The 14,533-nt window shown below is 43.3% G+C and overlaps 1 protein-coding gene across 1 annotated transcript in view; it reads right to left on the bottom strand.

Annotated features, from left to right (window-relative positions):
• Positions 1-14,533, bottom strand: part of LOC134929607 (collagen alpha-2(VI) chain-like) — a 123,391-nt gene that overhangs the window by 30,137 nt on the left and 78,721 nt on the right. The window contains exon 13 of the mRNA XM_063925194.1: positions 8,847-8,909. Within this exon, the coding sequence (XP_063781264.1) occupies positions 8,847-8,909 (63 nt within the window). The remainder of the gene's footprint in view (positions 1-8,846; positions 8,910-14,533) is intronic.

The raw sequence follows: 14,533 nt of genomic DNA, 5'->3' as shown, positions 1-14,533 counted from the left end.
TTATAAATATATATCTGCGCTTGCAAATTTATTAGACAATATCACTGAAATGTATGATGACACATTCAGGTATACCGGAAGGGAGCTCCAAGCTTATAAAACAGAATTGGTTCAGCATAGGATGATTCTCAATTATCTCACAGCTGTGACAGGCGGGTATTGTGTTACCCTAGCGACTCAGTATGGAATAAAGTGCTGCACATATATTACAGACAGCACCGAGGACCCGGCCGAGGTCATAGACCAAAAGATGGATGACATTTTGCAATAAAAATGGGAGTTCCAAAGGAAACACAATCTCACCCTTGCCGCTGTGGGTAATGAGCTGACCAGTTGGGTGTCATGGTTGAACCCACGAAATTGGTTCTCTGGTTTAGGAGAATGGACTCAAGGAATTATCATGGATGTAGGGAAATTTCTTTTGTGTATTCTGGGTGTCATCATATTGGTCGGTCTGATATTTAGATGCGTTCGGGTTTTAACAAAGTGTAAACGTAGCGCCCGAGTGATGAGTTTAAGAAGTGAAGATACTGTAATAACAACGACTGATTTGGTTTATGACCCAACGATAGAGACAATGTTGTGATGAAAATGTGATTCCACGGTCCGTTTCTTTCACCCGTTTCTCTTTTGTTTTCCTCCAAGGTACAAAGACATCCGCTTGGAAGAAGAATTTGACAACCTTTTACACAGACAACTGATGGACTATGCCATAGACCCCCCATATCCCTAGTACTTTAAATTTTACGCTAGCCCAACATTTTTTTGTAAGTCTATGGACATTGAAAAAGCATTTTGCACACCGTTTATAGCAAAAGCCCAAGGAGACTACAGTCAACATGTACATCGAGACAAGACAAGACACAAGACAAGACCTCAATCGGCAAATGTATATTAAACTCACATAGTTTATCACCGCATTTACCATAATTGTTCTTTATCTTCATCTCTACAACCTTCAGGTAATAACACACATAGTCGATAGGGAATATAGGCACAGATATCAGCACTCACATATCCCCCCATTCATGTATCATCAACTAAAATGTGCTCCCCCATTTTGTTGCAACCAAAAGCCGAAAAGAGCTCGGTAAAGTTTGACAGCCCATCCACAGACCCTTAATACGGGATAAGAAGGAATTCAAATGTATACTTCGCAATACCTCGAAGCTTGATTTAAAACACGTACGGCACGATGATACATGACCCCCCAAACATGGATTCATACACACATGCTTCTGCTATCTCACTAGGTTATACCGTTTTCCCACCTTCTCCTCTTCTCCCCTACCCAATCATAGAAATGTATTATACATGACATATATTTTTCTCTTTTTGAACTGTTTTAGGAAATGGCAGTTATTGGTGACTGCCAAAGGGTGGACTGTCAAAGTCAGAAAAATATCACGCTGCACATTGCCATATATGCACCTCATGCGTGTGCCCGCTGCACGTGCATGAGCCCTCCCGTGCGTGCGTATACTCGCGGTCGCGTGCACTCGCGGACGCGCGGTATGCGCATTTACGGTAGAGTTTGTGTTCGTCTAGCGGGCGACTCAATCGTAACATATTTTATTCATATAATGTATTTTGTAGATTATGGCCCCTTTGATAGAATCTGAAAGTTTAGTTAATGTAGTATGTTCGGGGACAAAGAGATCCCTCTTTGTTTGATACGAAGGGTCAGACAGGGGTTACACAGTGGTGTTTAGTATCCATCGGAAGAGAATATAATTAGCAATATTCCGGTGTTGGTTTGAAGCGGATTAATCGCTCATGCGTATAGTTATGGACATAAGAAGTTTATGGACATTTACTATATTTGCACTTTATTACCCATGCGGCGGGAAACCCAGTTTCCCACCCACCTGAGCAGTTAGGAATAGTCACAGCCCACCTGTATGAACCAACCTATGACCTTTTGTTATAATGCGAAGACGAATTCCTGTGTCCAATGAACAATAAGAATGTAGGGACCATTGTACTGTATTGTGTGTAGTGTATAAAAGGACAAGCCGATCTGGGCCAGCTCTCTACTCTCTTCAACGGTTCTCATTGCTGATAATCGGGAGCTGGATATCCAGAAAGGCGCTTGCGATTGTTTCCCCTGGTGCGTAAGTTCTCTGCAACCATATTGTCTCTTATTTAATGTTACAAGCCATTCTCTCTCTCCTTCCCCCTTTAAATGTAATTGTATCTTTATTGTATTTTATGTGTAGTGATTCGGTTAGGTACTTTATGTTATCTTGGTAGTGTATAACTTGTATTGTATTATTCTTTTGCAATTGAACGTTCATTCATTTCCTTAAAAGGCGTTAGACCCTTAGACCGGTATTTGAGTGTTTATTATATTGCTAAGGGGTTCTCAGAGCGTCACATACGCTCATACAGCTTTTAAACTAACAAGGTTACACTGTGTTGCATTTACACCTTATCACTGCACAAGGGTTTACAGTATAAGTACATTGTTTATGGTATAGTTATAAAGGTTTAACTCTGTGAGCGTCAGCGCCGCTTGTGATCTCCTCGTGGTCTCGAGTGTCCGCTACGCTGATAGCGTATCATTACGTTAGTCGGCAGCCTATAGCGTGCTTGCCTTTACGCTCTAAGCCGTGAGCGAACGTGCCGCTCGTGCGTCTCGTCCACGGCTAAGCGTTCGTTACGCTACGTGCGTACTCTTACGGTATTCCATACGTTAATTGCGTACTGTGTTCTTTAACCTTTTAGAGTGTTTTATACAAGGTATAGAATAGGCATTGTCACATATCTGCCCCCAATGCACTCCTCTGTCTGTCTCTCAAAGTATGTCAGTGTGGCAGCCCAAAACAGCACTGGGGAGACAGAATTTAAGCTGATTATATGATATTTTTCACTGATTGGAAGCGTACCTGGGAAAGGCCGCCAAGAACCGATGTATCTGACACAGCTGAACAGTCCAGTTTTATTAGTTAATGTACATTGTACAAGCATACCAACTGTAATGAAATTATAACCAGTTTAACATAAAAAAGACTCTTCTATTCAGTGCCGGGTAAGTTAGAGGAGACAGTGCATCCTGCATGCATCAAAAGGGCGGGGCTTGATGCTTTTCTCAGCCTGAGTGAGTGAATTTCATCAGATCTACTGTCTTGATTTCTAACTACCTAACAAATGAATCTGCAGACAATAGACTTTAGCACTAACAATTGGTATACCATTAATATATAGTGGCTCTGAATATGACCATCTGGACCAACATTGACTGAAATGTCAGAATAATCACAAGTCCACATTCAAACTGTATAAGATTTATTTTCAAGGCTTTTTTTGCAACTGGCACGTTTTTCTTGAATGCTCTTTTTCCATGTTGATGTTATTAGTGAATTAGAGGCTTCATGCAGATGTCCATTTCTTCTTGTATGTAATACCAATATTTTTTATAATACTTATTTTATTGATTGGAATAAATTATGACCTTGGTCTGCCTTTCACACTGTAGCCAACCCAGGTTGGACCCGGAAATAACGGTGGTCGCGACCCAAGTCGCCGGACCCAGGATGAATGACCTGGGTCAACCCTTTCACATCGAGCCAGGAGCTGGGTCATGTCGGCTTTCCCCAGCAATGACTCGGATTCTCAGCACAGTTTGAAAGGGGTATTAATATCTTGTTTGTTTAGAACTATGAAAACAACATATAAAGTGACAACTAAACAGATATTCACATACTCCGCTTTTGTTTTATCATACAGAAAGGTATAATGTTATAATACATTTTAAGTCTAAAAAAAAACCTGCACAGTATTTCCTTTTAGCTGCAGTAGTTGTTTTACTTCACGCAAGTACTTAAATATAGTATGTTACATATGAAATTCTTGGCGCAGCATTTGAAAGATGACAGTGAAGACAGAGAATATTGTCAGACTGAATTAATGTATATAACATTTATTAATCACAAATTAAAAATGTGTTGCTTATTTAGCATATAGTTAAAATGACTAGTTCATTCAACGAGTATAGCCAATGTAAAATACTCTATGTTGAACAGATTTGAATTAAAAGTCAATGCCTCAACGGCAGAAAATGTCCTGAGACCTGGTATCCTTAGCCAGATAGGCTTGTGGTGTATCACATCAAACCAGTCTGTATCAATCCTTTAACGGTATAGCCTCTTATCTTTTTACACTTTGCTGTGCAAGTAACTTGATCCACACTGGGAACCTTTCCGTAACATGCAGTCTTTAAGGTATATTTACTAGAGATGAGCGGGTTCGGTTTCTTTGAATCCGAACCCGCACGAACTTCACTTTTTTTTTCACGGGTCCGAGCGACTCGGATCTTCCCGCCTTGCTCGGTTAACCCGAGCGCGCCCGAACGTCATCATGACGCTGTCGGATTCTCGCGAGACTCGGATTCTATATAAGGAGCCGCGCGTCGCCGCCATTTTCACACGTGCATTGAGATTGATAGGGAGAGGACGTGGCTGGCGTCCTCTCCATTAGAATAGATTAGAAGAGAGAGAGAGAGAGAGAGATTGTGCAGACAGAGTTTACCACAGTGACCAGTGCAGTTGTTGTTAAGTTAACTTTTATTTAATATATCCGTTCTCTGCTATATCCGTTCTCTGCCTGAAAAAAACGATACACAGCAGTCACACAGTGTGACTCAGTCTGTGTGCACTCAGCTCAGCCCAGTGTGCTGCACATCAATGTATAAAAGCTTATAATAATTGTGGGGGAGACTGGGGAGCACTGCAGGTTGTTATAGCAGGAGCCAGGAGTACATAATATTATATTAATTTAAAATTAAACAGTGCACACTTTTGCTGCAGGAGTGCCACTGCCAGTGTGACTAGTGGTGACCAGTGCCTGACCACCAGTATAGTAGTATATTGTTGTATACTATCTCTTTATCAACCAGTCTATATTAGCAGCAGACACAGTACAGTGCGGTAGTTCACGGCTGTGGCTACCTCTGTGTCGGCAGTCGGCACTCGGCAGGCAGTCCGTCCATCCATAATTGTATAATTATATACCACCTAACCGTGGTATTTTTTTTTCTTTCTTTATACCGTCGTCATAGTCATACTAGTTGTTACGAGTATACTACTATCTCTTTATCAACCAGTGTACAGTGCGGTAGTTCACGGCTGTGGCTACCTCTGTGTCGGAACTCGGCAGGCAGTCCGTCCATCCATAATTGTATTATTATAATATATACCACCTAACCGTGGTTTTTTTTTCATTCTTTATACCGTCATAGTCAGTCATACTAGTTGTTACGAGTATACTACTATCTCTTTATCAACCAGTGTACAGTGCGGTAGTTCACGGCTGTGGCTACCTCTGTGTCGGCAGTCGGCAGGCAGTCCGTCCATCCATAATTGTATTATAATATATACCACCTAACCGTGGTTTTTTTTTCATTCTTTATACCGTCATAGTGTCATACTAGTTGTTACGAGTATACTACTATCTCTTTATCAACCAGTGTACAGTGCGGTAGTTCACGGCTGTGGCTACCTCTGTGTCGGCAGTCGGCAGGCAGTCCGTCCATCCATAATTGTATTATAATATATACCACCTAACCGTGGTTTTTTTTTCATTCTTTATACCGTCATAGTCAGTCATACTAGTTGTTACGAGTATACTACTATCTCTTTATCAACCAGTGTACAGTGCGGTAGTTCACGGCTGTGGCTACCTCTGTGTCGGAACTCGGCAGGCAGTCCGTCCATCCATAATTGTATTATTATAATATATACCACCTAACCGTGGTTTTTTTTTCATTCTTTATACCGTCATAGTCAGTCATACTAGTTGTTACGAGTATACTACTATCTCTTTATCAACCAGTGTACAGTGCGGTAGTTCACGGCTGTGGCTACCTCTGTGTCGGAACTCGGCAGGCAGTCCGTCCATCCATAATTGTATTATAATATATACCACCTAACCGTGGTTTTTTTTTCGTTCTTTATACCGTCGTCATACTAGTTGTTACGAGTATACTACTATCTCTTTATCAACCAGTGTACAGTGCGGTAGTTCACGGCTGTGGCTACCTCTGTGTCGGAACTCGGCAGGCAGTCCGTCCATCCATAATTGTATTATAATATATACCACCTAACCGTGGTTTTTTTTTCGTTCTTTATACCGTCGTCATACTAGTTGTTACGAGTATACTACTATCTCTTTATCAACCAGTGTACAGTGCGGTAGTTCACGGCTGTGGCTACCTCTGTGTCGGCACTCGGCAGGCAGTCCGTCCAACCATAATTGTATTATATACCACCTAACCGTGGTTTTTTTTTCATTCTTTATACCGTCGTCATACTAGTTGTTACGAGTATACTACTATCTCTTTATCAACCAGTGTACAGTGCGGTAGTTCACGGCTGTGGCTACCTCTGTGTCGGCACTCGGCAGGCAGTCCGTCCAACCATAATTGTATTATATACCACCTAACCGTGGTTTTTTTTTCATTCTTTATACCGTCGTCATACTAGTTGTTACGAGTATACTACTATCTCTTTATCAACCAGTGTACAGTGCGGTAGTTCACGGCTGTGGCTACCTCTGTGTCGGCACTCGGCAGCCCGTCCATAATTGTATATACCAGTGACCTAACCGTGGTTTTTTTTTCTTTCTTTATACATACATACTAGTTACGAGTATACTATCTCTTTATCAACCAGTCTATATATTAGCAGCAGACACAGTACAGTGCGGTAGTTCACGGCTGTGGCTACCTCTGTGTCGGCACTCGGCAGCCCGTCCATAATTGTATATACCACCTAACCGTGGTTTTTTTTTCTTTCTTTATACATACATACTGCAGTGCCACTCCTAGATGGGCCCGGTGTTTGTGTCGGCCACTAGGGTCGCTAATCTTACTCACACAGTCAGCTACCTCATTGCGCCTCTTTTTTTCTTTGCGTCATGTGCTGTTTGGGGAGGGTTTTTTGGAAGGGCCATCCTGCGTGACACTGCAGTGCCACTCCTAGATGGGCCCGGTGTTTGTGTCGGCCACTAGGGTCGCTAATCTTACTCACACAGCTACCTCATTGCGCCTCTTTTTTTCTTTGCGTCATGTGCTGTTTGGGGAGGGTTTTTTGGAAGGGACATCCTGCGTGACACTGCAGTGCCACTCCTAGATGGGCCCGGTGTTTGTGTCGGCCACTAGGGTCGCTTATCTTACTCACACAGCGACCTCGGTGCAAATTTTAGGACTAAAAATAATATTGTGAGGTGTGAGGTATTCAGAATAGACTGAAAATGAGTGTAAATTATGGTTTTTGAGGTTAATAATACTTTGGGATCAAAATGACCCCCAAATTCTATGATTTAAGCTGTTTTTTAGTGTTTTTGGAAAAAAACACCCGAATCCAAAACACACCCGAATCCGACAAAAATAATTCGGTGAGGTTTTGCCAAAACGCGTTCGAACCCAAAACACGGCCGCGGAACCGAACCCAAAACCAAAACACAAAACCCGAAAAATTTCAGGCGCTCATCTCTAATATTTACAGGGCTGAATCCACTACTTCCTGGTGACACTTTAGCTATGTGCAGCGCTAATGTACCTCTCACTCTCAGTGCGGTGGATCCCCGTCTCTGCTGTACTCGTTCCCCTCCGCTGGTGTCGGCCGCCTCCCAGAGCCGTGGTGATCCGTCGCTCTACACAGCTTTCAGGCTGTGGAACGCACCACTTTGGCTTCCGGTTTCGCGGTTTCCGGCTTCCGGTGACGCTTGTGGCCGGCGTGTGTGGTCTGTGCAGGATCTTGGCTCCTCCGTTCAGTAGTGCAGTAGTGCAGCTTCCAACGCGTTTCCCCCCTAAGGGGCTTCGTCACTACTGAACGGACGAGCCCAGATCCTGCACAGACCACACACGCCGGCTACAAGCGTCACCGGAAGCCGGAAACCGCGAAACCGGAAGGCAAAGTGGTGCGTTCCACAGCCTGAAAGCTGTGTAGAGCCACGGATCACCACGGCTCTGGGAGGCGGCCGACACCAGCGAAGGGGAACGAGTACAGCAGAGACGGGGATCCACCGCACTGAGAGTGAGAGGTACATTAGCGCTGCACATAGCTAAAGTGTCACCAGGAAGTAGTGGATTCATCCCTGTAAATATACCTTAAAGACTGCATGTTACGGAAAGGTTCCCAGTGTGGATCAAGTTACTTGCACAGCAAAGTGTAAAAAGATAAGAGGCTATACCGTTAAAGGATTGATACAGACTGGTTTGATGTGATACACCACAAGCCTATCTGGCTAAGGATACCAGGTCTCAGGACATTTTCTGCCGTTGAGGCATTGACTTTTAATTCAAATCTGTTCAACATAGAGTATTTTACATTGGCTATACTTATTGAATGAATTAGTCATTTTAACTATATGCTAAATAAGCAACACATTTTTAATTTGTGATTAATAAATGTTATATACATTAATTCAGTCTGACAATATTCTCTGTCTTCACTGTCATCTTTCAAATGCTGCGCCAAGAATTTCATATGTAATTAACTTTAACCAGTAAGGGTACTGGTCTAGTCTACGGCTGCACCATTTGTTTTGTCATTTCTGCAGAAACTTCTCTGTTTTTTTCTTCTTCTCTTTACTGTTCTCTTTTCCATAAAGGATTTAGCGCAGATAATATCATATTCCAATTTTAAATATAGTATGTACTGTAAATTATGTTCCTATAGTGCGATTCCAAGGTAAATGTGTCTGGCAAGATTTTCTTTACCTAAAGACACAGCTATGCCATGATTCTCATTGTGAGCCAGCCAAGACCAGGTACAGGAAATTTTATACACAGTAAGACCAGTACATTCCCAGCAGGTTAGAAAATATTACGTGCTGATCTTTACCTTCTCCCCGGTATATCCTGGCATTCCTCTTAGTCCAACATTACCACGTGCTCCAACTTCCCCCTTACATGTAAAGCAATGAATAAAATAATTAATATATAAAAGGAAAAAAACAATATCACAAGTTGTCAAACTAATATAATCAATGGCAATTACTATGTATATACTGTACTGTATGTAATGTAGGTAACTCAAGGGTGACCGATGCTAAATTAGTCACTTAAAGACAGACTAATATAAAAGCTGCATTACAATTATTTTAAATATTTGTAACGTTCCAACAGTAGTTTTCAATAGAAGAAAAAAATGTACACAATATGGACACCATCAATGATAGTGCGAGGACATTCATGCGAATTTCAAATCAGTACTGTAATACCACAAGAATTAGCACAATCGGCATGCACAGTAAATAGATGGAGTGCTGGACAATGTTTCATTGCACAAGAAAAAGAATAAAGAAGGAGAAGGAGGAGTAGGATGCAGAATATCTATCTATCTATCTATCTATCTATCTATCTATCTATCTATCTATCTATCTATCTATCTATCTATCTATCTATCTATCTATCTATCATACCTGCTGACCAGTTGCATTCTCCATCCCAGAAGACCTCCACATAACATACATATAACAACAGTCTTATAATAGAATAAGGGCGGCTGTGTGCTGAAAACTGATGTGTTGTGTGGTGATGGTGTGTGAGTGTGTGTGTGGAGGGGGGGTGGGGGGGTAGTACAATAATAACCAAGAACAAGACAGAGGATATAACAGGGCCATGTCACTTGTTATGGCACTGTAATGAGAATCGGTGCAAGCCTTAGTTCAATTGCTTATAAAAGAAACCAATCTGTAGATTTGAAGGGTTTCAAGAGGTCTGCTTGTAAACTGTCTCCAAAGATACTTTATACGATGCAGTATATATCCCCCACTTATCATAAAACTTTTCTACCCCATGTCTATGTCTAAGAATGTATAATGCCCAGTGCTGGATTATCAAATAGGCTGAGTAGGCACCATCCTATGGGCTTGTGCCTTTTATGGGCCCCGCGACAACGCATCTAAACAATATTAATTTGATCTTGAAAAAGAATTATATCAAGCTTTCTTAAATTGCTTCCAAAAGATAGAAAAAATTAATCAACTCAAGAAATTACAACTTTACATTAAAGACTCTGTAGAGAAAATACTGTAATATACCCATTAACAATTTAAGTACATATACCATTGACAGATTCACATTACAGTTCCATGATCATGGGCTGTTGATTAGTGAAATTAAAAATGACTGCCTAGGGGTCTCCACAGGACTAAATTCGGCGCTGATAATGCCTCTCAATATAAGGTTTCTAGGAGTCTTGCTTAACCTCAGTGAGAGAAGGTGGAGAATCCTGCAAGACTTTTTCGTTAGAAACATTTATACCTGTACAATTTAATCTTTAATACCTTATGTTAAATTGATCAAACCCAAGGATAAAACTAAATGAAATTTTAAATGAAAAGTGTTCCCTCTGGCAAAAGGGCTGCTAAGGCAAATGTTCTGCTGATACAGCCAGGGTCTTTTATGACCATGAGTGGAAGTGAGGATAGCATACAGCAGCTACAGCACCAATATTTATGTGACTCACAGAACACATCAAGACTAATCATGATAAGTCTATACTGGAGAGTGTTAATGTTTATTCTGAAACTTCTATACAAAGAAATGATAGCCAAGATTACAGTTCAAGCACTGAAAGTATCAGAAAACATATTATGTAACACTTCCTCAATGCTGCTTCACCAACTGATCCAAACTGTGGTTGTATCACAAAATGTCCTGGAGACCCCAGCTACAGACCCCCATTACCTTCCACGCAGGATACTGTCCCGTCTTCTCAAGGGTTTCCAGGGGTGTCCTAGTCCTTTGTTTGTGGCACCTGATCTCCCTGCTTGCCGATATCTGTGTGCTGGTGCGATGGGTATTTTTGGCATGAAACATATGGCAGATCCCGCTGGCTCTGGCTGCTGGGCACTGCCATGTTGGTATCTGACAGGTGGTTGCTGCACCACCAATGCAAATCCAGTTCTGAATCTACTGTAGGGTTAGCTGGTTGTCAGTGCAATGTTGCTTGTAGCCTGTGTTGTGTCTCGACACTACTGTATGTGCTCCTCATTGTGTATGCTCTGAAACAACTGCTGAGAAACCTTGCATCAACCTCGGCTCGTATCACCAAGGAATTTCGGTTCCAGCCCAGATTCCAGCAATTCCAGCCTGGATTCTAGCTATTCCAGTACCAGCCGGGTTCTCAGTTACCTCAATGCCAAACCAGTCCTCAATCATTCTAGTACCATCCCAGTGACCAGTAAATCTGGTTCCAGACTCAAAGACCGCAATGTAGTTCACGCACTGCAGCCCAGTCACACTCCAGTCCAGGAGTCTCCACCAGTCATCTTTTCACCTGGTCCCAAGTAGTTTGCCACTCCTAGAGCTTCTAGTGTGCTGCGACCGTTTGCAAGGTGTGCCGCGGAGCCCGGGCAGCTTCCTGCGCCTTCAGAGTGAACTGTTGGCCCGGGCTCTTCTTAGAGGATCAGTCATGCTCCGGCCGGGATGTATGCCTTGAAGATGCGGTGGTGTGATATCATAGGTCACGGCCGCCGCTTCTCACCACCCAGCCAGTCCCCCACCTGCACACACATCTTTCCAGTTCCTGCCTGCATACACAGCTTTCCTTGCCCACCCACACAGCCCGACCGCCCACTGCTTAGTATTCGCATCACTCCACTAAGAACAATCCCCGCCACTGAGGGACCTGGAGGTGGGCTAATATTTATTTATTTATTTTCTCCTGTGGGGAACAATAGGATTTATGTGGGGAGAATAAGGATTTATGGGGGGAACAATGTGAATAATTCATGTGGGGAGCATTAGGATTTATGTAGTGATCAACATGATTTATGTGGGGAGCAATGTGATTGTTTTTTCTGTGTAGGCCAATGTATGTGTGGATATTTTTTTGTAGTATGAGGGCCAATGTGTGTTTTATGTTTTTTTCTTTTAAAATATTGTTCGGTGTGCCGCGAGTAAAAAAAGGTTGAAAATCACTGGACTAGAGTGGTTGTTCCAGCCCTGACTGCACATTAAAGGGCTTATTTTGATTCGCTGTCACTGCCAATATCAGATTCAGTGGAGTGATTTTTTTCTCTTCAGGGCATGCGTCTGGATAGTGTATGCACAAAGTCAGAGTGACAAACGAGATCCATAGGACATAAGTGGCATCAGAAATGTGTTGAAAATGTAGTGGGGGTTCCAGGGCAGTGAAAAGGAGGTGGTATGGCACATGCACAGAGATGATTCATATTATGGGTGTGTTATGGAAATGCAGTTGCTGTATCGGTGAAAGTAATTGCATACATAGATGCACAACCGCTCACATAGGAGGCCATACTCGGATGGAGAAACTGCACCAGCCATAGGAATTGTGTAAGTTTCAAAGGTGCAACCAATGGGTATTTAATTAATAAATCTGTATTTCTCATACATCATAGAGGATGCTGGGGTCCACATTAGTACCATGGGGTATAGACAGGTCCACCAGGAGCCATGGGCACTTTAAGAGTTTAACAGTGTGGTTTGGCTCCTCCCTCTAGGCCCCCCTACCAGACTCAGTTAGGAAAATGTGCCCGGTGGAGCCGGTCACAGCTAGGGGAGCTCCTAGAGCATCTCTGGTTTTATTATTTTTTTAGGAGATGTCAGACACAGGAAGCTGTGGAACTTGGGGGGGGGGGGGGGGGGGTGTAGGGAGCAACCATTGAGGTTAATGGCCACTAACTCCGTTGACAGGACACTGAGCTCCTGAGGGTGATGATCACAAGCCCCCGAGGTGACCACTCGCTCCCGCAGCATGCCGCCACCCCCTAACAGTGCCAGAAGGTTGCGGTAGTGAGTAGGACACCGACAAGCGGGAAGCTGGTGAGAATGGCGGCATCAGAGTAGGAGTGCAGTGCTGATGCTGCACTCCGGAGGGCTCAGAGGCAGACAGTGTGGTGCTGTGAGGCCAGTGGGCCAGTGCTATACCCTACAAACTGGTCACTAGCTTTCAGGGACTCTGTCTACTGCTAGTTTATTACATTGGACCATTTTAAAGATTTAAAAGTGCGGGAAGACGCGCCATTACAAGGGGGACGGAGCTTCTCCCCAAAGTGGATCCAGCACTCTTCAGCGCCATTTTCTCCCTGCAGATCAAACAGAGACATGCTGACAGGGAGCGCTGACCCTCCACATCACTCCAGCTATCCTGTACGGTACTAGGGGGTGTAGAAGGGGGGAGAGTGTTTTATTTACAACATTAACTGAGTAATCTATTAAGGTTTCTCAGTCAGCGCCAGGCTCTTATTATTATTATAACTGCCTACTGGGCACTGTGTGTGCTGGCTCCTGATCTCTGTGTCTCTCTGAAGGTACTTGGGGGAAACTGTGTCTGACATTTTCCTGTGTGTGTGTGTGTGTGTTTGTTATATATCCCATATTACAATGTCCAGGGACTCTGTGTCTTGTGCTACAGAGTATGTATCTTCTCCAGAGGAGTCTATTCCATGTACTCAGGAATGCAATATACTGTCTCAACCTTCTGAATCCGAACCCCAGTGGGTGGCTTCTATTAAGGGGATGATATCCCAGATTTCATCTAGAATAGCTCATTATGAGACTGAAACACAGGGTTTAAAACAATCTGTAGAGGTTTTGTCGTATTCAACTCCCACTACCTCATCTAAATCCCTTGGTATCTGCCCCCAAAAGCGTGCTCTTGCCGAAATAATGCAAGTCGACACGGATACGACTCTTATACAGGGGACGGTGATGGCGATATACTGAGGGGGGAGGCATCCCTTGCTAAGGGGGTGCAGCTCATGATTGAGGCTATATGGGATGCTTTACACATTACTGACAAAGTTCCTGAACAGGTCGAGGAGGCTTATTTTACTGACAATAAGAAAGTCTCCCTTACCTTCCCTGCATCTAAGGAATTAAACTCATTATTTGAGAAATCCTGGGAAAACCGGGAGAAAAAATTCCAGATCCCAAAGAGGGTTCTTGTTGTCTTTCCTTTCCCTGAAGAAGATAGCAAAAAGTAGATGCTTCTGTATTTAGATTGTCTAAAAAGGTGGTTTTACCTGTCCCCGAGTCTACCGCATTGAAAGAGCTGGCAGACCGCAAGATTGAGACTATGCTCAAATCCATATACACTGCGTCAGGAGTGGCACCAAGGCCCACTATCGCTTGTGCATGGATTTCTAAAGCCATAGTAAAGTGGTCTGGCACTTTACTAGAGGATTTTAGATACTATGGACAAAAGTGACATTGAAATGTTTTTACATCCCATACAGGATTCATGGTGGAGGCCATGAAGGACCTTGGTAATCTGAACGCATGGACATCTCGGCATGCACGGGACTCTGGCTGTGCCAATGGTCTGCTGATGTGGAATCCAAGAAGAGTGTGGAGAACCTACCCTTCACAGGTCAGGCTCTATTTAGGGAGGCTTTTGGATGCGTGGATCTCCACAGCAACCGCGGGTAAGTCAACCTTCCTTCCCTCAGCCACTCCGACGGCAAAGAAGTCCTTTTCTACGTCTACGATGCAGTCTTTTCGGACCGCAAAGGTTAAGAAGTCCAAAGCCTCTTCCACCTTCTTCAGAAGTGGTTG

The sequence above is a fragment of the Pseudophryne corroboree genome, chromosome 5 (assembly GCF_028390025.1).
Source record: "Pseudophryne corroboree isolate aPseCor3 chromosome 5, aPseCor3.hap2, whole genome shotgun sequence".
In the NCBI taxonomy this organism is placed as follows: Eukaryota; Metazoa; Chordata; class Amphibia; order Anura; family Myobatrachidae; genus Pseudophryne; species Pseudophryne corroboree.
This window is presented reverse-complemented; position numbering and strand designations above follow the sequence as displayed.